This window comes from Notamacropus eugenii, chromosome 2 (assembly GCF_028372415.1).
Source record: "Notamacropus eugenii isolate mMacEug1 chromosome 2, mMacEug1.pri_v2, whole genome shotgun sequence".
NCBI classification, from domain to species: domain Eukaryota; kingdom Metazoa; phylum Chordata; class Mammalia; order Diprotodontia; family Macropodidae; genus Notamacropus; species Notamacropus eugenii.
In genome coordinates, this window is record NC_092873.1 from 244,679,924 (window position 1) to 244,703,780 (window position 23,857).

The 23,857-nt window shown below is 34.6% G+C and overlaps 1 protein-coding gene across 1 annotated transcript in view; it reads right to left on the minus strand.

Moving 5' to 3' along the window:
* SYNE1 (spectrin repeat containing nuclear envelope protein 1) overlaps window positions 1-23,857 on the minus strand; it is a 537,113-nt gene that overhangs the window by 415,235 nt on the left and 98,021 nt on the right. The window contains exon 3 of the mRNA XM_072643728.1: window positions 18,261-18,322. Within this exon, the coding sequence (XP_072499829.1) occupies window positions 18,261-18,322 (62 nt within the window). The remainder of the gene's footprint in view (window positions 1-18,260; window positions 18,323-23,857) is intronic.

A 23,857-nucleotide genomic window follows, 5' to 3' on the forward strand; every position in this document is an offset into this window, starting at 1 on the left:
ATCAAATGAAACATATGCAATATCCTTTGCAAACCTTAAGGCACTATATAAATGCTAAGTATGATTATTATAATTAGATGTTGAGTAAGCCATTAAGATAAATTTATAAATTTTTGGTCAGGTGTAGTTTTGTCCAGAGACAAGTCACTTAAACTCTGAGTAGCATGCAAACCTCTAAGACCAGTGCCTATCTTTATTGGCAGAGAACAACTGAACCCCAGGAGTTGCCTATACTTCAAAAAAGCACAAATCTGAACGAGAATTTTAAAAAAAAGTTTCCTATGCCAATCACTCTGTTCTTGAGCTCACCTTACCATTGTTTTCTCTAACTGAACTGTCATATCAGATTACAGACTGTGAAGCTGAGATGGGAAAGAAAGCATGGTGGTAACCATGTCAAGAATTTTATAGTGTTCAAAGCAGAAATGTTGTTAAGACTTAATCAGTATCAATGCAATATTTGAGGCTACCCCTGACTACAAAAATCCCCCCTCACCTCTTCACTGCTATGTGAAATTACTTCAACATGGAACAAAACATTTTACTTCACAGTTGTAGATGATTCTTATGGTTTCTTCCTACCTATAACATTCTGTGAGATCACAAATCAGTCTGATTCTCCTTCTCAATTATTATAATATTAAGGATTTTGTCAACTGTGAAGCCTTTAATCACATTCTCAGTCTGTATTATCCCACCTCAGAAAGAAACAATAAGGATCAAACTGTTCCTAGTGGAGAACAGTAAATGGCAAGTAGTCACCAGGTATGGTGGATGAGCCTTTGGTCCTACCAAAGTAGTTTACAGACAAAAAAATTCAAGAAATAATACTCCATACCATTCTTCCAGTAAAAACAAATATGGTAGAAAGTCATCCTGTTGGGAATACACATATTAGCAAAGTTATTATTTTCCTTTACTCATTCCAAAAAGTAACAGATTGATTAGGCAATTTACAAAATGTGCATTTTTGTCTACTATACACACAACACCATAAATGATAGAAAGAGATAAAGGACATGCTTCCCAGTTTTATTATCTATCTATCTATCTATCTATCTATCTATCATCCATCATCTATTATCTATTGATGGATCTATCAATCTATCTGCTGATATGGATATATAAACACAAGTGTAGGTGTATATACATATTTACAAGCTATAGCAAGGGATCATGTCCTTGTCCCTATATGTATGTGTGTCTTTTTGTTTTTATATCACTTTATTTCCAAATATAGCACATTTCGCATTTCCCTGCCCTGGGATATCACTCCTTGTTACAAAGAATAAAGAGAAAAAAGAGGAGTTCAGAAAAATTAGCCAATATTATCAACTGTGTCTGATGATATGATCCACAATCATAGGCCCCCATCTTTATAAATTACATTCTTAAGTTTTTACAGTCTAGTCAGAGAATTATAGTATATGTGCATGCAATAATTAGAAAAAAATTCAAGACAGCATGTAAGCAAGTATAAGGTAGTTTTTATAGGTTAGTTCAATAGTTAATAAATAGTATAGCAATGGATATCCCAAAATGAATAGTTTGAATTTGAGCCAATAAACCAAAGGGAGGCATTGTGAGTTTTTTAATCAAGCAATGTTTAAAAACAATTAATCTGGTAAGGTTGTGCAGGAGCTGTTGATGAGATAGCAGGAGTAGCTATAGGGCTGTTGCAAGAATTCAAATACACTTTGATTCTGGCTAAAAAGCAATTGGAAGGAGTGGAAAAATGAGTACAGATGAGAAATGCAGGTGAGTCAGACAAAAAGTGGGAAGAGAGTAGTTGTACCAGTTATGCTGAGCAGAAAGGTACTTTCTCAATATATCATAATCAATACCATCCCAATATAATGTGCCAGAAGTTTTGACTGTGAAAAGTATTCCAGGCTAAACAGAAATTGGGACAGAATATTACCTGTACTTCAAATGACAACATTTAGTTACTCTAGCTTAGATGTCTGGTTCTGACAAATGGTTAATTACACTGAAATCTATCATGTGGCACAATGCAGCTAGGATCAGTGCATCTAATGATACAATGTGACAATTTGAGGATATAGCTGGTTAAGCCCCTAGACAGACATTACTACTACAAATATCAGACAAAATAAATGCTAAAAAATGGTATTTTTGTACTTTTCTACACAGGAGACAATTATTAGATATCATACCATACAGGATGAAGAAAATGTTATACTTGTATTTCTAAAAAAGCATTTCTTCCATAAATTGGACAAAAAAAATCAATAACACAGAATATTTGCCTTGTATATAATATGATATATACTAAAAGATTGCATTTGATATTGGAACAGTGTCAGCACTGGAAGCAGGAAGATCTGGGTTCAAATTCTACCTTTGATGTATACTGAGGAAACTCTTCTTACCTATACAGATGAACACCTATCCTAAACTTATACATCTTAGAGAATTGCATGGGAATTGAGAGGTTAAGTCATAGTATCACTATTGTGAGCTCCCTGAAATAATTAAATTACAAAATCAGTCCAAAAATATATATATATTATGGATTTAAAATTAAAAAGTCTGAGTTGAGATGTTTAGACCCTAGGTCTTCTACTATGTGACCTTGGGCAAGTCACTTAAAACTATGCAAGCTTATTTTCTTCATCTGTAAAACAAAGGGAATGGATTCATTGATATCTAATGTACTTTCATACCATAAATTTTATTATCTTATGAAACATGAGCAGAGACAAAATTACTATGTGGTCAAAGGTAGTCATTTTCATTTCTGTGATCACAGCATCCTTACTTCATTTTTGGACCACTATAATCTATATGTTTTATCAGAAGAGACGGATTAAAATTCTCCCTTGCCATCTAGATAAAAGTGAACCCTTTGGGGGAATTCAGGTTACAATGCTAAAAAGAAAAGAAAAGAATTAGAAAAAAAGACCAAACTACTGTAGTAAAGAGAAAAAATGAACTTCTGGGAAACACAATACCATAAAGCTAATTCTTACCAGTGCACAGCAGACAATTCTAGACAATGTCAATTATGCCTTTCAGATGATAAATGTTTCCTTTTCTGATGGAAAACCGTGATCTGAATTCATTATCTCTCTCTGTCTCTCTCTGTCTCTCTCTGTGTCTCTCTGTGTCTCTCTGTCTCTGTCTCTGTCTCTGTCTCTCTCTCTCCAAGAATTAAAATCTTATGTTGTTTCATCCTTTTTATTGGAGGAACTTGCTATGAAGGTGAAATCAGTTTGTACAGGACAGAAGTCAAACATTCATCTATGTACTCTGATAGAAAAGGCACCCTCCTAAGATTAGAGTAGAGATTATTACTTCCCTAACAGTAGGTATAATTTCTTATACCTGCTTCAGAGAAAGACTCATTTTCCCCTGCTGATAGCAATCTCTGTTGGTGCTGATGAGGTAACTTCCTTATGCCAACTAATGGAGCAGTCAGAGAAATTAGGATGAGTTTATGCACAGTGGGAAGTGATAAATTAGCAGTTCTTAATTTTTGGTAGTAATAATAATTATTATGATTATGATAACTATAATGGTTAATATTTACATAGCACTTTAACATTTGCAAAATACTTCCTAAAGATTATTTCATTTGATCTTCACAGTCCTGGGAAATTGTTGCTATCAATATCCCTATTTTACAGATGAGTAAACTAGGGCAGGCAGGGGTTAAATAACTTGCCCACTATCAAATTATTAGTAAGGTTTGAACTCAGCTTGTATTGACTTTAAGAGCAGCACTCCATTCACTATCTCACCTATTATTCTTTGCCATTAGGAATTATGGCACAATGAAAAGGAACTGGAAAACTCATGAATGCATATGCAATTATATGTGTAAGTTCCATGCGATTTGCAGCACACCGTGGCAAAACTAAGGTACACACAGTTTTTGAGAAATGTTGTGGTACACAATTAGGATGACTCAGTGACAGCCTTTTTGGGGAAACAAGTTCATGGGTGAGAGTAGTCATAACACAGGTCAATTCCCTGATCCTTTTCCTCTCCTCTACCCAAAAATCCATGCCCATCATTTTAACTCATTCAAGTTTGAAGTTCCCCAGAATGGGGATGAGAAGTGAGGACTTTATTGTTTGTCAAGGTACTGCAAAGTGAGGTATGTTTCTACATAGGCATGTTGAAAATTCCTGAACAAAATTATTAGTATTTCTACAAAAATTTGAGTGGTTTGCCATTTTCCTCTTCAGTGGATCCATATTGTCAGAAAATCAGAGGTTAGGTGACTTGCCCAGGAAGTGTCTATGACTGGATTGGAACTCAGGTCCTCGACTCCAGGTCCAGTGCTTTATTCACTGAGCCAACTGGTTCTAAGTCTGACAGGTAGAATTTGAACTTAGGTCCAGATTCTAGAATAGTTGTTTCTACTTTAGCATACTGCCTCTATTTCTTTGGGTAACACCTAAATTCAAAATATACTCTTTCACCTCAGAATAACATATTAAGTCCAGGATTATTATATATATGTTCATATAGAGAACTTCTAGTGAAGAAACACTCTCTATCAATGCAGATTAGCATCTGGTCAGCAATCTAGGACTTTATAGCCCTGAGAAGTATGAGACTGTCCAGAGTCACACAGTCTATAAGTATCAGAAAATAGTCTTGAACCCATCTCTTTCTAAGTCCAAACTTTTCTTTTTATGCTTTCTGCCACTGTCAATGCATAAGGTAAATACCATAAAACATTGTCACTAATGAATCTTCCAATGTCTCCAATTTAAAGATTTTCAAAGCTTAAATATCAAAAAATTCTAATTAAGTAGATTTCTTTTTCTAAGGGCATAAAAGTTAGGCCTAATTTAGTCTACTCTGCAAAACATGCTAATTAACATTGAATAGCTCCATACGTATTTACACCATTATATTTCTCTGAACAGTACCTAAATAAAAAAGGATTTTCCAAATATCATGTTTCATTTCTGTTAAAGAAAGCACCATATCAGCATTCATTAATTATTACTTATGTGACAAGTTTGGTGCTAGGTGCTGTGGATACAGAGAAAGAGCAAAAAGATAAGAAGGAAGGATTTATTAAAAACCCTATTCTGTGCCAGACACTGTGAAAAATAATTTACAAATATTATCTCATGTGATGAGAAGTTGAGTCTATAGAAATCTTTTTTTCAGGATTCAATGTTTTTCCAAGTATGCCCCAAAGTATGTCCTTAACAAATATTGTCTGAAGAGATATGAGTGATAATCACAACCTTATAATTTAGTTCATTTCAGTGGTGAAAACAAGAGTGAGCATTCACTGGCTATGACTCAGATTCACAATCTGAGACAGTCACAAAACTTCTTTTCTCACATACTGCAATTTGTTTCTCACCCACTCCCTCATTAGCTGTAGGTAGACAATGCCCAATTCAGGCACTAGTGAGAATCTCCACCCAGTTCAGGTCAACCCTCCCCCCACAAAAACCAACAGTCAACTTTGGAAGCTTTGTTTTTAGGTGGACTCCATTCCATAGACTGATAGAATTCAGGGGAAAACCCTGGGCCAAAGCTAGTTTATAAAGTGTCACCAAACAGCAGCAATAGCTGTATGCTGAAAAAATAAGCATAAATACAGGGCATAATGAGTAGGGAGAAAAGTCTATGGGTAAAGACTGTCATTCTACACCTTTAGCAAATTGTCAAACTGATTTCCAGCCTTATATTTAAGAGATTCATAAATTCTGGGTGATGACAACAAACAGTAGCTGAGTAAAATGAATTCTATGTCCAAATGGTTTGGACATTTTAATGTTAACACAATTAAATATTGTAAGTAGCTTTGTGTTCAAGATGAAGGTTTATTTGAATTCTGATTCTGATTACCTAAAGCTGTTGTTACCTCATTTCTTGTAAAAAAAAAAAAAACACAACACTTCAGTGTGAATATTTTCCATTTCCACTTGGCAAAGCTAAAACATTATTCCTTTTCCTTTCCTCTTTTTTTTTTTCAGAGAATCATGATTTCCTCTTCCTTAATGGCTTAGGCCATTATCTGTCAATTCAGAGGAAACATCCAAAATGTAACTACAGGAATAACTTAGTCCTACTTGAAATCAGCAGTGAAAATACTGCAGTTAAGAATGGTAGCACTTATTTTCTATGTAATAAACATTTTTTCAACATGTTATAGCAGAAAGAGAACACATTCTCAAAGTTGATTATCTGGGAGTTAGAAATGTTAGAATAAAATATATTTTAAGAAATATTGTTGGAAAGAAAGCAGTTACACTAAAAGATTTTTAAAATGATAATTTTAATATAATCATTAGTGGTTATAAAATATATTTCCTAGATCCATATCCAAATGCCATAAATTTTGACATTGAGATGACCCAACAATTTACAAAGTTAAAAAACCAAACAATAACTATGAGAAAATGTGCTCAAATTCCACAATAATCTTTGCAATTAAAGTCAAGACAAAGTTACATATTCTAGTACAGCAGAAATATGAGGCTGGGGGATGATGAAATATAAAGCTAGAAAGGTAATTGGCAAACAGGAACTCTAATATATTCAGGATGTGACTTTCAAATGGTAAAAATTTTTAAAGAGAATAATGTTATAATATACAGTAAGTCACAAAACTAACCATATCTTTTGATTCAGGAGTTCCATTTATCTTTAATGATAATAAATTAAAAATAAAAAAATCTCTATTATATAAAAATATTCATTGTTACTCATTTGGCAATAGAAAATAATTTTAAAAGATTCTCTATGCCAAATAATTAGAGAATAGGTAAACAAATTATGGCAGAATGTTTTAATAAAATAAGGCTATAAAATTAAAACACAGGAAGCACATAATGAAATATTTTGACAAAAATGAAGTAATAGAGGCAATCAGCAAAACCAAAACTGTATACATACTTATAAAAAAAAGAAAGAAGAAAACTCAGATCAAATGGAATAGAACTTTGGAAAGACCTGAAAACTGACTTAGAACAAAAGCATTTTTTGCTTGTTTATTAGTTCACTTGGTTTCATCTATTTAAAAGCTTGAAGATTGGGGTAAGATTTGACTCTGTTCTGTTGTCCTCTTTTTTTATGGTTATTAAATTTATAGACATAAGGACAGTGACTTTTTGGGTACAAATATTTCCTTTGTCTACTAATGCAAGTTAGTGCCTTTTCTGCAATTTATAATCTGAGAGAATTGACAACAGCATGTAGCAGTTAAATGACTCCCCAAGGGCTACTAAGCTAGTATGTCAAAGGCAGGATTTGAAACCAGGTTTTCCTAGTTTGCAGACCAGTATACCATTGATGATAATAATAATAATACTAATAACAATGATAGTAAAATATGTTGATTTACATGATGATTTCATTTAGCAAAGACTATTAAGCAATCATAAGAATTAGATTTTTTTTCCCAAAAATGAGACAACTATTTCACTGCTTCTTCAAGACTAAGATTTTGTTGCCAACTAGAATCTTATTTTATTTAGAGTTAAGGTTTGTGAGGACTAATGCAAATTATTTTAAATATCAACTTCATAGTTGATTGATCCCTCCATCTCCCACCATTGATAATTCTAAGAGTCTCATGCCTAAGACCCACAAAGTTTGGCTAGGGCAGCATATGTTCACAGAGCAAAGACTCGTGTACCTAGAGTAGTCACAGTGGAAGCCTACATGTTTTTGTATCAGCAATCATTTGGAGATATACATTCTGGAAATGCTACCTCTATTTGTTAAAGGGAAGCTTGAGGACTATGTTCCCTTCTGGCATTCATTTCTGAAGGACCAAACAAACAAAAACAAACACCCATCGGCAATTAGCTTATTGATTTGTGTGGTCAACCACCAAGCGAATCAGAACAGACAAGGGAAAAGATTAAGCTTAAATTCGATCTAGAAATATCTTTCAGAGTTTATTATTAACCAACTGAAAATCAATCAGTAACCTTAAAGTTAACAATACTATCTCATTATCAATCTAGAGCTAATTAAAAGCACCATATCTTCTTTCATTACATTAAGAGTTTTTTTTTGTTGTTGTTTTTTTAAGACTGGGTCTCCCTAATTCATCTAGGCTATGAATAGCATGGGCTATTCACAAATTTGGTCCCGCAATTCTAATCAGTCTAATCAATACAGGAATTTTTACCTGCACCATTTCCAGTGTGGGCAAGTTTGCTCTGACTTAAGGCATCTTAGTAATTGCCCTTCCCCCCCAATTTGCCATGTTAATGTTAAATAGCACAGACACTATCACATTAGCCTACAGCAGTTCAGAATTCCAAAGTTCAGGAGATCCACTAACCCCAGCCACCCCTAGTACTTTGGATTACAGGTGTATGTGCCACCACACTGGGAATCTTTAAGATTTGAGAATTAAGTTTAATATGCTTAAATTTCTTTAATATTCAGAAAATTATAGGTTTTATACTAGGGATAACCCTCTCAATTTCTAGAAAGAATTATCAGGTGCATTAAATAGTATTCATTTTTATGGATAAATATATTAGAGTATATATTTTAATTTGTAATGTTTTGCATATTTTGGAAATATGAATGCTTTGATTTGAAAGCAAAGCAAAACTAAAAAACAGATAATTATACCAATTTTGGAAAATTCACATCTGGAAAAACTTTTAAAAAATGCGGGCTTGATTATATCTTTCTGTTTTTGTAAGCATTTCTACTTTAATAAGAGCTTTCTTTGGGAACAGATTGTACTCTCCTTTTCCACTCTGTCTCATCTTACTGTTGTCACAATATTTATAATACAGTAATATTACAATGTAATATAATGTCATCAGTAAAAGTTGGAGTTTATTTTGTGGTTTAGCAGCAAATAATTTTTTAAAACAACTTTGCAACTGAAGAGAACTACTAAAAAGTAATTTACTACAAGTTTTCTAATTTAAATATTAAATAGCACTTCCTAAGGTTTCTTTCATTTCAATTTCCCCCCCAATTTTCCAATTTCCCATTTAAATTTTTATTTTTTCTTTCATTTCAATTCTTTTCATAAAATTAAATATTTACTCAGCAGTAGCAGCACTCTATTTTTCACTTCTAAATCCAATGATCTAACTTTTAAACCTTCTAAGCTCCTACTAACTCTCCTAAGAATTACCAGTATCTAGGAAAAAGTCTGATCAAAAAAACTGAAGCACAATAAAGAGATGTAAATTACCTTCCCTCGCAGGAAAGTAAAATTACACTTAATAAAGAAAGTTTGTCTTCTTTTTTTCTTCTAAGAGCCTAGGTCATAATTTTAAGCCTTGTATTACTGGTTATGCATGTAGGAGCTGTCTAAGGTTCTGAACCTGCCTATTTAGCAGGACCACTGACTACGTAGTATTATATGTGCCCTGGGTCACAAACAAGACATGGATAAACAAATCCAGCTCAGTTCTCCATAGTTTTAGCTCTATTCACATTAACATGTTCACAGGTCTAGTACTAAACACCTGGAAGTAGCAAGGCTCTCTTACAACTAGATATAATCTCAATCAAATGAGATAATGTGTGTAAAATGCTTTGTAAACCTTAAAGTGTCATATAAGTTTCAGATATATATATATATGTATATATAATATTAATTTTTTTCTTAATCTAATTGAAAAGATTACTTCAGAACAAAGACACTAGGTATACATAGTGCAAAATTTTTTTTGAAGAATTTGCTTTCCAATGGAATCATCTCTCTACTTGGTCTACTGGCAAGATCGAGCCATCCAAATACCATATTTGTGTTCTGTTCTTGACTTCATCCAGAAGATATGCCTTTTCTGCTGTGTTCATATGACTACTTCTTTCCTTATGCAATCTTGTTGGCCTAAATTTATATGCATAAGCCTGGTCAAGATGCCAAGATCAGTGACCAAGGGCATAAAATAGTCTTAAATTAGTACAACAGAGTCAAGGTTCTGAGATGCTGCCTATATCCACCAATACAGGGAATGTTCTGGGGGAAAGAAAGGAAACTGTCATTATAGGCATAAACTGCAGAAAATTTGGAAACATTCAAAATGGCATCATACCGTAGAAAAGAACTAAATAATGTTCACATTTTGTTTAATTTTCATGTTTTTGTATAGAGACAGCTGTTGGTACAATTAGAGAGTGCTAGAACTGGAATCATAAAGACCTGAGTTTAAAATCAACCACAAACACCTGCTAGATGTGTGACCCTGGGAAAGTCCCTTAACCTCTGTCTCCTTCAATTTCCCTATCTCTTAAATGGGGATAACAATGGGGGGGGGGGTTGTGAAGATAAAATACCTTGCAAACTTTAAAGGGTTATATAAAAGTTAACTGTTATTATTAGCCATGATTCCTTTGGTTGGTTCAAACTACACAACAGAGTCCTCACACAGAACGTTGATTATGAAAAATATTTTAAATGAACATTGTCAAATTATAATGAGATGCACAATGAAAGGTTTAAGCTTAAAATGGGCTCTTTTTCTTTTCTTCCTCTCAAAATAGAAATGACTTAATATGATACTCTATACAAATTATGCAGATCAAAAATAATCTCAACTATGCAACAGTATAATCTTCATTTCAAAAACATGTTTCTATAACTTTTCTTTTTGGGGGAGGGCAACCCCATCCCTAGCTCCCCTCTCCCTCTCTAATCTACCCTCAAATTCAGCAAACACAAAACAGAACCTCTGCAAGAAATATTCACATTTAAGAAGTACAAATGGGTTTATCCAAAAAATCTATATCTCATTCTATAATTTGAGTCTATCTCTGTCAGGAGGCATAAGGCAAGTTTTATATTTGACCCTCTGGAATGGTATCTGGCAATTGATTTAATCAGAGTAATTGAATCTTTTAAATAATTGTATTTACAATACTGTTGTTATTGTTTAAATTTTTTCCCTTTTTTTCATTTCCCTTTTCATCAGTTTATATAAATCTTCCCAGGTTTCTCTGAAATCATCCCTTTTATCATTTCTTACAATACAATAGTATTCCATTATAGTCACATTACTATGATTTCTTCAGCCATTTCCCAATTCCCAATGGATATCTTCTTATCTCCTAGTTCCTTGCTATAACAAAGAGAACTGATATAAATATTTTTGCACATATACACAAATCCCATTTTATTTGTATAAGAAAAAGTAGAAACTTAAATATGTGTGTCATGACTTTTATCATGACTGTTATTATCTGCTGCAAGTACCTCCTCTGCAATAGGACAATTGGAAATATTCAGCAAGCTAGAATTATAGGGGACCTACAGTGTAAGGATTCAGAATGCAGGTGTTTAAAAGACAGAAATTTCCGAATATTGATACACTTCATGTTATTTGCCCTTGTAGCATTCCAGAAATTTATGAACCACATTTTTCAAAACCTGCTGAGCTGAGGATTGGTAAGGTACTTTAGTGACATCTTGATTTACTCTAAAAATCTTTCTCAGCATGACCAAATGGTCTGCATAGTCCTCAAGCAGTTATATCAGCGTATGCCATTTGTCAAACTCAAAAAGTGCCAGCTTTAAAAAATATGCAAAGTAGTCCTTGGGATGTTGTTTATGCTGTTAAGGGATAAAGATGGAACTGCACAAAGTAGAAACCACCTTTCAATTGAGTAGCCCCAATATTACGAAGGATTAGTCATGCTTCCTAGGGCTCTGGGGATGGTGATGCTATGTTGTCTAATGATTCCATACAATAATGACAATCCTGGCAGATCAACTCAAACATCCAAAGGCTTTTCATTGAGCTCTAGAGGAAGAAGCTTCCTTGAATCTCAAGAAGTACTTTCCATCAGTTCAAGCTTTAACTAGAATTCCCAGAATCTGTGATACTGCCACTTGCACAACCAACATTTTTGCTATAGATTGATGTACAGATTTCCATAATCAAGGTCATCTTCTCTCAAGCTGGTTGTTTTTACCAAACCACTGCATCTCTAAGCCTATGTTTTCATATAAGTCAAAACCAACAAAGCAAAATAATGCCATAGAAGAGAAAGAGCTCCTTGTAACAAAGGTATTCTTTTCTTTGAGGCCTATACGCCCTATTTAGAAAGAATATGGAATCTCATCAGCTATCAATGGAACACAAGAACTTACAACTCCTACTAACTTCTTCAAAGCCTAAATAGTGACAAATCTATTGTTTTTAAGACCCATTTTTGAGTTTTCTTGATTGTGTTCTGTTTCTGCGTCTCAGAATACAAGATGTCCCCATGGCCAAAGTGTGTATGTGTGTGTGTGTGTGTGTGTGTGTGTGTGTGTGTGTGTGTGTGTGTGTTTATGATCAGCCACCACCACAGCAATTCGTATACCCATCAAAGTTTATGGTTACACAACTCACAACTTTACCTGAGCATCCTAGATTTTGATTCAGAGGGATATGATGGAGAGAGAGAAAACAAGGGAGGGAGAAAGGAGATGGATAAATTTGCATATATGGTGATAGCTGGAGCTAAAAACTGATGGGTTGCCCCTATCTGGTCAGGACTTTTGAACCATAAAACATAAGCTCTGAAGAGTCAGAATGAGATTCAGCATGAAATAAATGTTCATGCTGAACATGATATACTACTTCTTATTCCTGGTAATCACCAAGATTTTAGGGAACTCATTTTGCTAGTATCTATATCACTCTACTATATATACATAGTATTGTCATTTCCAGTAGAACATTCTAGTCTCCAACATTAAAATAATGTTTTCCCAGTTCTCCTCAATAAGTATTAGGGCTTTTGAGATATTTTAATAACATATGCTGAGACTTAAATTATGTAACTGTGTAATCAACATTTTTTAAGGGACACACATCTTGACCTGGTATCTATACTATGGTACCCAAGAACTTTCACCTCTGTGATTCTGAATAGTAACATGGATCTGGGGTTCATTTAGTGATCTCTACTTCCGGTGGAGGCCGTACAGTTATTCATGGGAAAACAGGAAGGAAAGAGTAACAGAATTGCCTTAACTTTGGAGGATTAAATACAGTTACAATATAGGGTAGATACTTTGTTCTGTTAATCCCTGGCTTTCCATAGTTTCAATATTTTTATTATAATGTACCTCTAGGGAGAATAAACTTGTGTAGAAGACTACAAGCCAGACTTTGATACAGGTCAAATCCACTATGATGCTATCCAGCCTTTTTCAATGCTGTAGCAGTCTTCCAGTATTTCATGAATGACATTTTCCCTTATTCCCAAGACTAAGAGATGGTTCTCTTATCTAGACAGCACACTCATGTATTCCCAAGATCCTGACCAGAATTCTCAGAGCTGTCAACCCATTTCTGGGACCAACATTCTTTTCAGACTAGAAAGGCATAAATTTGGCTGGGAAGAGATGTAGTTCCTGAAGCATATTACAGGCTATGAAGGGGGAAAGAGAAACTAATGTCAAGCTCAAATGAAAGTCACCCATGAAGCTGAATTCTGCAATGATTTCTTAACTTACAGGTTAACACTGACCATAAGTCTTTGTCTTTGTTATTCAATTTTCTGTTTTATTATGACCTTAACAAATATAAACATATAAATTTTAAAACACAAAGATGAACAGAAAAAGAAGATTGTATTTGTTACTATGAACTTGATACTTACTTGAAGTGTATATTAAATTTAACATGATAGTAGCAAAAGTTCTCTGCTTGGCTGCATCCTCTCCTGAACTACTTTGTTCTGCTATAATTTTTTTAATGTTTCATTTAATCCTTCATTTCTTTGTTCTTTGTTTTTTTTTTGCAGTGCAATTACTACTCATTAATTCCTCCCTAATATACATTTTCCCCATAGATTTTCCTTCTGTCGTGACTTTTAAAACTGAGCATGACTTTGTTGAACTCAAACAATGATTGACTTTTGTTCTGGATCTGAAAAACTTGGATCCACACTCATCATTTCTAGGTGAGGCAAAATACATCTAACGTAGTGATATGGAGTCATATTGTCTTCCATTTGTACCCCTCCTCCACTCTTTCAAACCAATAATTCTTTATTTAGTATCAACTATGTAAAAAGTACCATGAAAAGTTCATATGATACAAAACAAAATCACACACACACACACACACATACACTCTCTCTCCCTGTCATAACACACAAATACATGCATCTGTCCTCAAGAATCTTACATATTCTTGTATTGATAAGAATATTCAGATAAAGAAGTGTAACACTTAGTAATAGTATCCCATTAAGCCAAAAATTTGGACTCTAGTAAGGAATATTACTAATAAGGAATGTTAGAGATGTCTGCTTCCCAGGGTTCAATGGAGAAGCTGCTTTAGGTATAACAAAAACATCAGCTTCTCCCTCATGATTAAAAGAAAACCATTGACAGACACTGCTTCTAAATAATACCTTAACTCCACCATGACCAATCAAGTTTCTGGTTTCTTCCTGGTTTTTTACTTTGAGCTTTTCTGTTCCACTTTTCCCACTGTCTATCCCCTCTTGTGTCTACTTTTCAACATGTCATCTTAATTCACACCTGGATTGTGTTACTCTTCTGCACCTGCCTTTTTCTGCTTTCTTCTCTGACCACTGGTTTTCCAATTGGTAACGTAGCTTACATTAAACTCTCACAGCAGTCCTCACATATACCACATTGCCCATCACAAACAGCAGCTTAATCACTCTAGGCCCATTGTGAGGTTGTGGGGTTTGATGTAAATATGTCACCATGAAGTTTAAAATCCCACATAGTCCCATTCACATTTCAGCATTTCAATATTTCATACTGAAACACATGGATATTTAAAGACAGAAATTTCTATATTTTCTATTTTTGATCCACATACTTATTCAAAGTTTATTTTATGCTTCTCATCTTACAATGATGAAAACATGTTCCCTCAATCAATATCTTCCTTAAGCTATACATAAATTACCTTAAAATTCTAATATAAATAAATGAATATGATAGCAACTTAAACTTGTCCTGCAGAAGACCATAAAATCATGTTCTTTATGCTTCCCTAAAGGTTTAAGAAAAAATCTGAGTAAAGTACATGTCAGAGACAGTTTATGAGAAGCTTATCTTGGAGGCAAGGAATTAGATGACTTCTGTGATTCTATGACTAGATCACTACTTTGCTAGCCAGATAAAATTAGCAATAATGATACCTTGATTGGCTAGTTGTGATAGGTGTTAGATAAATAATCTGACACTAGTTTGAATCTAAGGTTAATTTGGGAATCAGATTAGTGACTCATGCCTAAAATGACAATAACTTATATAGACTGTATACCTTACCTGCACCAATCTTTTTTTTTTTTTGTCTAAAAATAAGAGCAAGATAGTATTCAATTGATGAGCATTTTTTTTAATTTAAAAAGTTTGTTGAGCAACCTATCTAAGAAACTGTACTAGGTGCTATAAAGACTATCTTGAGATCAGAGACAGAGTTTTTTGCCTTACTTACTACCCCCAGGACTTAGCACAGTGCCCGGCATGTAATAGTGACTTAATAGATGTTTGTTTGCTGAGTGATCAAGTCCAAGGAGTTTGTGATCTAGTTGAAGACACCAGACTAATACACATGAAACTACAAATAAAACTACAAGACAAGAAAGGACCAGATAATCATCCATGTGGCAGAGAACCACATTCTTTGGAAGTTCTTAGTATTCTCCACAAGTATCCAGTATAGGCAAAATCATGACTCAAAAAATTATTCTTGATGGAGTGACTGGTTTAAAGGATGGGGAAATAAATAAATGTGCTAGATTCATAGATCTGGAACAGATCTCATTCTAACTTGGTCTAACTTCCTCATTTTGTAACTGAGCAAACTAAAATCTAGATAAGATAAATGAATGGCTCTAGGTAGTAATTCAAGAGGCAGCATTTGAACTCAGGTCTTCCAACTAAATGGTCAGTTTTCTTTTGGTTATGAAAGAGTTCATGGCAGATATACAACTTGTACTAGCTTTAAAAGATGAGGAAGATTTTATTCTGAAATAGAGAACACATTCCAGTTAAGGGATGGAGAACAATGTGACCAAGGAATAAAAGTAGAAATGAATATGTAATGTTTTCAGGACAGTGAGAGTAACAGCAGTTATCAGAGAGAAATAGCAGCAACAGTAGCACTAGTTGTTGTAATGGACATTCCTTAGCTCCTTAAGGTTTGCAAAGAACTTTAATGCATTATTTTATTTAATTCTGGAAACCATCTGAGGTGAATACTACAATTACTACTATTAACTTCATTGTGTAGGTAAAGAAAATTGAGGCTGAAAGAAATTAAGCAATTTTCCAATGGTCACTCAGCAACAGTATCAGAGATGGAATTTGAACTTAGCTTTCTCTTGCTTCTAAGTCCAATACAATTTCCAAACAGTATTTTCTTTGATCAAAAGAAGCAATCAACACACAATGGATTAAAATTAAATGAAATACAATTAAATTATTATGGTATATTGCAAATCAAAGTAAATCTACTCAATAAAAATAAACAGAAAATATTTAGCACCGTTTCAATATTTTAGGAATAGAAGAATATAAGCCCCTAAAATAAACAACCATCATAAACTAAACTGCAGTCTTAAATGAAATTTTTAAAAATCCCCTTTCTATTAATGAGTTACCATTTCAAGGGTGTTGAAAGTCATTTCACGCCTGACATAACTTGCTGAATCATAACCAGCAGCTATACTCTACTGCAGTACAATCAAGAAGACAGATTATATTTCATCTGGAGTTCATGAAATATTTACCTGCTAATAAAACTAAGAGGAAGTATTGATAAATCTGCCCTCCATGTCCTACAAGCAGGGAACTCTGCCATTTTAAAACTGTGTTTTCACTGTCATTTTGAAAAGTATGAAAGGGCATTCCAAGTTATAACAACAACACTTGGAATGTCTTTATTTTTTCTTTTTTAATGATTTTTTTTCTAAGTCAGTAAAACTCTTCTTTTTTCCCCTCCTAATGCCTCCAATTGATTGGAAATATAATAAAAACCTTTCACATTTTCAAATGAAAATCCATCCCATATTAAATGCATAAGCATTTGCATACATGCATTCTAAGAATTAGGTAGTGAAATATATTGGACTTATCAACACCTCATACAAATGATCCCTAACCTTGAACTCTGCCAAGATAGGCCCAAGGGAGTTCTGCACCAAGCCCTGCCTCCCTCCTCCCTGTCCCAATTAAGAAGTATTTCCAAAGCTGCAGAATTTGTCTGTTCAAGCAACTACCATGGCTCCATTCAGGGGAGGGGTCCTTATTTTATACTATTTTTCCCCTTTTTTTCTTTTGCTTGTCTAAAAAAATACGGGAGAAAAAGACAATGAGAAGAAAAAGAATGGATTTTGAGGCACTATGAGCAGTTTCTCCTCCCCACCCCCACTATCATCAATTCAGAAACTACATTTAGTGTTACCTCAAGCTACAGCTGCTGTCAGTCTAGGGATGATAGTCTCAACCCAAAGATTATGACAAAATGAATTCAGGGGTTCTCTTGAAGTCTGAATTTGTTTTTCCAAATAAAATGCAAAAATTTCTAAAGTTATTTTCATTTTAGGTCCCAAATAGTGAGAAAAATGACCAACAGTACACACACACACACACACACACACACACACACACACACAGCCCAAATCCTCCCCATTAACACTCTACAAAGAATTGTGTAAAATATGATCGTTGGTTCAAGCCCAATAGATATATGCAATGTGAATCTGAATAATGCTAGGGGGATTTGTTATTTGCACTGATCAGGACCTGTCTATCACCTGAATAGATTGTGATTAACCATGTATTACAAAATAGATGAAAAACAGATTACAATGCATATGTGGAGTTACTAAAAACTTGATGAGGTTATAATACCTTAAGCTCCATTGTGAGAATGATTTGTGCCAAGGGATCATAGTGCTAAGGTGTAGTCCTTCTGTAACACTTTTATGATATTTTTGCAACCATCCAGATGAATCAAAAGACTATGCATATCACTTTGGAGTTTCAGTGACAGAAAAATTCTAATTAGTAAATCTATATCTAATGACCACACAATTTAGAAAAGATCCTATGTTGAAATATGTTACAAGGACTAACATGTTGACCACAAAGAAATTCTACTTGATAGACACATGTACAAAATTATTATTTATTATTCTTTGTTGACCAATTAGTTGCTAACCAATAGGCTGCATTGTTTTATAGACCTGGACTAAATTATCATGGATTCCCAAGTCATTAAGTAAGGAGCAATAGTACTTTCTTCATATCATGCACCAAGTATAATTAAAACAATAGTATTTAGTACCTTAGCTAGATGAGAGTTGATCCATTTTGTGAAAGTCCTTTTTTGCACTATCTCTTGCTCATCTAAAAAAGAAGGATAATGATACTGATTAGATATTATCGTCGTAATAAATATCTACAGGAAACAATTTATTCTCCTCATTCATTTTTACTTGCAATTTCCTTGAAAGTAAAGGAAGTTTAATCTCAAAGGGTTTTTATCAATTATATATATATATAATGAATATTCATTAATTCATCAATTATATTATGTGATAAATATACACTAAAACTTTGAGAGTTCCTGTAATGTGTCATGCCTATAACAAATTATTTCATGTATTATGGTATTACTATACCATTTTAAGACACTCTATAAAAGCTAGAAATCACAATAAATGAAGACTGCTTAATTTAATTCAATACTTTTATTACGTACTTAATACATATGTGGAAATCACAATGTCAGGGACAGGAAACACAGAGACAAATGCTAAATTCTCTTTGATCTTAAAGGGCTTACTTTCTCCTGGGAGAATGCAGCATATTTACAAGTAAGTAAATAAAAAAATGACATAAGATATTTTTGAATTCAATAATGTTAATAACTCAGGGTATCAAAAACATGGTCCCATGGTGTAGATTTTACTTAAGGTATATTTTAAAGGAAGCTAGGAATTTGAAGAAGATGAATGATAGATGAAGGTCCAGAGTTAGGAGGTGGAATAGCTTATAGAAAAAATAGCTAGCAGCTAACTTTTTCTGAAACAGAATGTGTATCAAGGAGAATAATGTGAAATAGAAAAGGGCAAGTAGGTGCTAAAATGTGGAAAGCTCCAAACAACAGTCTGAGGACTTTGTGTTCTATCCTAGAGACAACAGGGTGTCAAATGATATTTTAGAATACGGTAGTGATATGGTCAGATCTATGTTTTTGGAATATTAAATTGACAACTGTGCTGAGGATGTATTGGAGGGGAGAGACTGGACACAGAACAAGGTTGTCAATAGTCATTTATTAAGTATTACTATTTGCCAGGTCTTGTACTAAGGGATAGGATGCAAAGAGGCAACTATATTATCTCTGCCCTCAAGGAATTCACACTCTAATGGAAGTTAGCACATTTTAAGAAAACCATATAATCACAAATTTAGAGTTGACAGGGACCTCAGAAATCATCTAATTCAACCCCTTTATTTCATAGCTGGAGAAACTGAGTCTCAGAAAAAATGTCATGAATTAGACAAGCTCATACTGGTAGTATAAAACTGAGATCAAGCCCTAGTTTTGTGACTCCAAACTCATGGTTCTTCCTGTGACAGTGTGTTGTATCTCTAAGCAGGAAGCTAAATTGCTATGGCCTCTATCCCAGAGTAACTATCTCCAGGTATGAAGCAGGTATTCTATCCCTCAATCATTAATTATAGAATTAAGGCCAATTCATGAATTCTAGAAAAATTGCATCTACATACAAGATTAGGAAGAACTTCTCTCAGCAGATCATTCTAGAATCTAGAAGCACTAGACCATGTATCAGTCTAAAAGGGACTAGTAGATGAATGATGTTTTGGTTCTAACTAGTGTTTCAATCCCTTTCTCTATAGAATACAAGGATTGGTCTTGATATCTAAGATTCCTTTCAACACTAAAATTCTATGATATTAACTCATATTTGAAATTCTTATTTGCATATCACACAAATCTCTTCTACTACTTCTTTTATCCCCTTTCTCTTCACCTTCTCTATATGACCCAACCTTATAGTTGTACATTTGGGGCAGAGGTAGGTATATTCATCTAAGGGTAGGAGTAATAAGAAAAGTAGTAAGAAAAAAAGTAGTAAGAAAAGTCAGGTGTGTTGTAGAAGACATAATGTTGCTGCCTTGAATTGGGAAATGGGTCCAAATCACCACTTTGGCACTTACATGTCATGGCATTTCTGAGTTTCTATTTCATCATCTCTAAAATAAGATTAGGAAGACATATCAATCTAAAAGTTGTTTAAGGAAGGCATCCCTAGGCTTAAGGATGAGATACAATATGCTGAAGTTGGATAGTCCTACAGTTTTAGAAGGAGTAGCCAGAGAGAGAAACCTTAGACATCAATAACATGATTTTGAGGCCCTGATGCCTTGAAATTGTTTTATCCTTTTGTTAATATAATACTATTTTCTTCTAAAATTAAGGAAAAAAAACATTTTAAATGGTTTCTTATGAGAACCAAATATTGCCACTGTGCAGTAGGTAAGTGGTTAGGTTAATGGGCTAAACCAGCAAGGGGTGAGGGTCGGGGGGGGGGGGTGGGGGGGGCGCAGTTAAATGTTCTGTGAATTCAGGAAAATCAACCATATCCTGCTACACCCAGCAACTTGAGTAAGACAGGTATGTCCCTGGAGAATCTCCCATATACTGTACAGGACGCACCACCTGCTCCTCTTCCGACTGGAAGCCCTAACATGCTTCATTGTCCTACCAATGTTGGCACTACAGGACCTCTACCCATGGAAATTCTAAAACCTAACAATCTAAACTAAAAAGGACTTAACCTTAAATCTGAGGGGCAGGTAGAGAAATGCTCACATAAAAATTTCGAAACCAGATACCCTAAAGAGAAAGAATTATGGTATGTATGAGTGTGTGGGGAAGGTGGCACAGAGGAGGGGAGGAATTCACAAGAGAAAATAACAGAATAGTCAGGAGCAATGTATGTGGTTTCAGGTGTCTCTGCGCGCACAGTATGGGTGAGAAACAAAATGTACCATGGAACTTTGACACACATAGTGTGTCTATAGGCATGGCAACATGGGATGGGATGGGATTCATGGCAGGAAGATGATGATGATGACAGGGAGGATCCTGTTCAAAAGAAATCAATCTGAGAGAAAAGGTAGAGGTGGTAAGAAAGTTCAAAAGAAGAGACTTCTGTTGGGGTTGGAAGCTCAATTCCGTGTGGACAGTCTCGGGCGGGTAAAGGTGGGAACTTCTAAATCTTAGAGCTCTCACGAGACCCCCCCCCAGGAAACGGCTGGGCATCGAGGTGAACCGAGCTATCTCGTGTATTTCCGCCTCTTCCCGTGAGAAACGTGATGGGAGAGAGATCTCCCCACCCTCGAGATTGTCCCGGATCTGGGCACACTATTGTTATCTAACAGCACGGTATTTAGATGCAAACTATGCGACTGGAGAGTTAAGTAGGATCAGGGAAGCCTGAAAACTCTCTTAGCACGTGAGGAGCCAAAGAGGACACAAGGCTCCGCTTTTCCTCTTCTCCTTCTCTCCCCTCCCCCTCTCTCCCCGCTTGTACTTCTACTTCCAATCTCTTATTGTAAGATCTTTGCCTCCTTGGGAGATTCTCTTTCCCTCCTAAGGAAGAATCCCCTGCACTTGTAACCGAGACCCTGAAATAAAGCTCAACCCTTGTTCGACTCTGGAACGTCCTTTCTCTCATACGAGCATCCGGTTTGGCCAACCAAAGACCTCGGGAGGTGAGGTAAGAAGACTCGGGTAGCCCACAGGCCTCTAGGCCTGGCAGACTTCTTTTTAGAAATTCACACACTGAAGATGTAGGCATGGTGAAGGACATCTGGGTGAAGAGGCTATAAAAAGCAAAACAACTCAAGAGGCATCTGAGTCTCTCAAAAAAGAAAATCTGGCAGAGGAGGGTGGGAAAATGCCAAAGTCGCCACCTTCATGAGCCACCACCGCTATTGTTGCTGCTCTATTTGATAGTGAAAGTCTGTGTTTATATTTAGACTTTAGCTCAAAGACCTTTTTTTGGAAGGCTCAGATTATATCTTCTTGCAGCATTACATGTTTTTAAATACCAACACTTCTTTTCCATTCAATATGCAAATTGTGAAAACATATTTTAATGGGATCTCCAAATATATTTTTAGTTCATATACTCAGACAAAACCAGCTATATACTAAGTAAAAAAACAGAGGAAAAAACAAAACAAAACAAAACAAAACAAAAGAATCCTCTAGTTTTGATGCCATCATTTTTTCCTACTGTCTTTTCCCTACAGAAATATTTAATTTCTTAAGTTTCATGACTTCAGCATGTCTTCACCTGTCAAAAATTAAAATTTTTCTCGGGTTTTTACAATTTGTTGTAATGCAAAGACACTGAAAATTACACACGCACACATAAATACAGTTTAAAAAACTGTATTTGTAAACAAAGTTTGCAAAAGTAATGCACTGGAGAAAATATCTTGCAAACAAATGTCTAATGTGCCCAATATACAACTATATACTCACAGATTCTTCATAATATCTTGGTTTTGAGTAAACAGAAGTATAGATTGTTTTCACTGTACATGGAATCATATTTAAGTAGATATTATCTGAACATGTACAAAAAATAAGCAATCTTATCATGGGATTTTTCTGTATTTAAAAAATACAGATTTCTATTTGTGATTTCTAAGGTATCAGGGGAGGGCACAGGTTCCTCACCCCAGTTATTGTTGTTTTTGTGTTTGTCCTTCTTTCTGGAAGAGGACCATGACATCAAGATGATGACATGACTTGGAGTTGACTTTGATTTGGTTATTCATAAAAGAGGCAATGCAAATTCTCTGGATATTATAGTCTTATAGAGTTATAAAGCACTGAGAGATTAACTGATTTGCCCAAGGTCATATGACCAGTATGTCAGAGGTAGGATTTAAACTGAGGTCTTCCATACTCAGAGCCAATTCCCTACCCACAAGGTGCTCTCCCTCTCTCTCTCTCTCTCTCTCTCTCTTTCTCTCTCTCTCTTCTCTCTCACTCTCTTCTCTTGCTCTCGCTCTCTCTCAAAAAAAAAAGGAAGTCTGCAAGTTTTTAGTGCATTTTCCCATCATTTCCATTCATGTCATTTATTCTATATTTAAAAGGAGAATATGGAGCTAGAATTGTGTATACTTCTATTCATTTGCTTAGAATAATTTTAAGATTTCAATGAAATACTTGGTAAGTTTTCTCTTTCAAGAAACTTAGCACCTATGACTAAGAATATCAGTTTTCTCCCTAAAATTTGTATTTAGAGAGGGTTGGCATATTAGGCAGATAATGATCAAAATGATGTATTACAATTAAACACCTGATTTATTGTCCGCAAATAATATATGTATAAAGAATTCCTTTGATCAATAAGACAGATGAAACTATCTATTTGGAGGATCCAGCAGGGAAGTGCAAATTTTTGCTGACCTCCAATCTACTAAACAGTGCTCTCATAATAATTATGGATAGAATTCATAGTATTATATTTGCCCCTACTAACTTACAAGCTCCATGAAAATAGCCATATGCTATGTCTTATCTAAACCTTGTGTCTCCCCCATCACCTAGCACTGTGTGCTTTGCTCAGAATAGCTCTTTTAAAAATGGGAACTAAATTAAACTGTAAAGTTGAATTGATATGAAAGCCAGAATAAAGACCCCAGAGATCTGACTTTTGAAAACAGTCCTAAAGATTGAAAACAGAGGGAAGACAATGAATGCCTATTTAGTAATAATCTACTTAATATGATGAATGTTCAAAGCCAAACCAGATCATGCAGTCCAAGAGATCCCATTTGGTATATGAATTAATCAAAATAGCTGTTTACATGGAAAAAAACTATCAG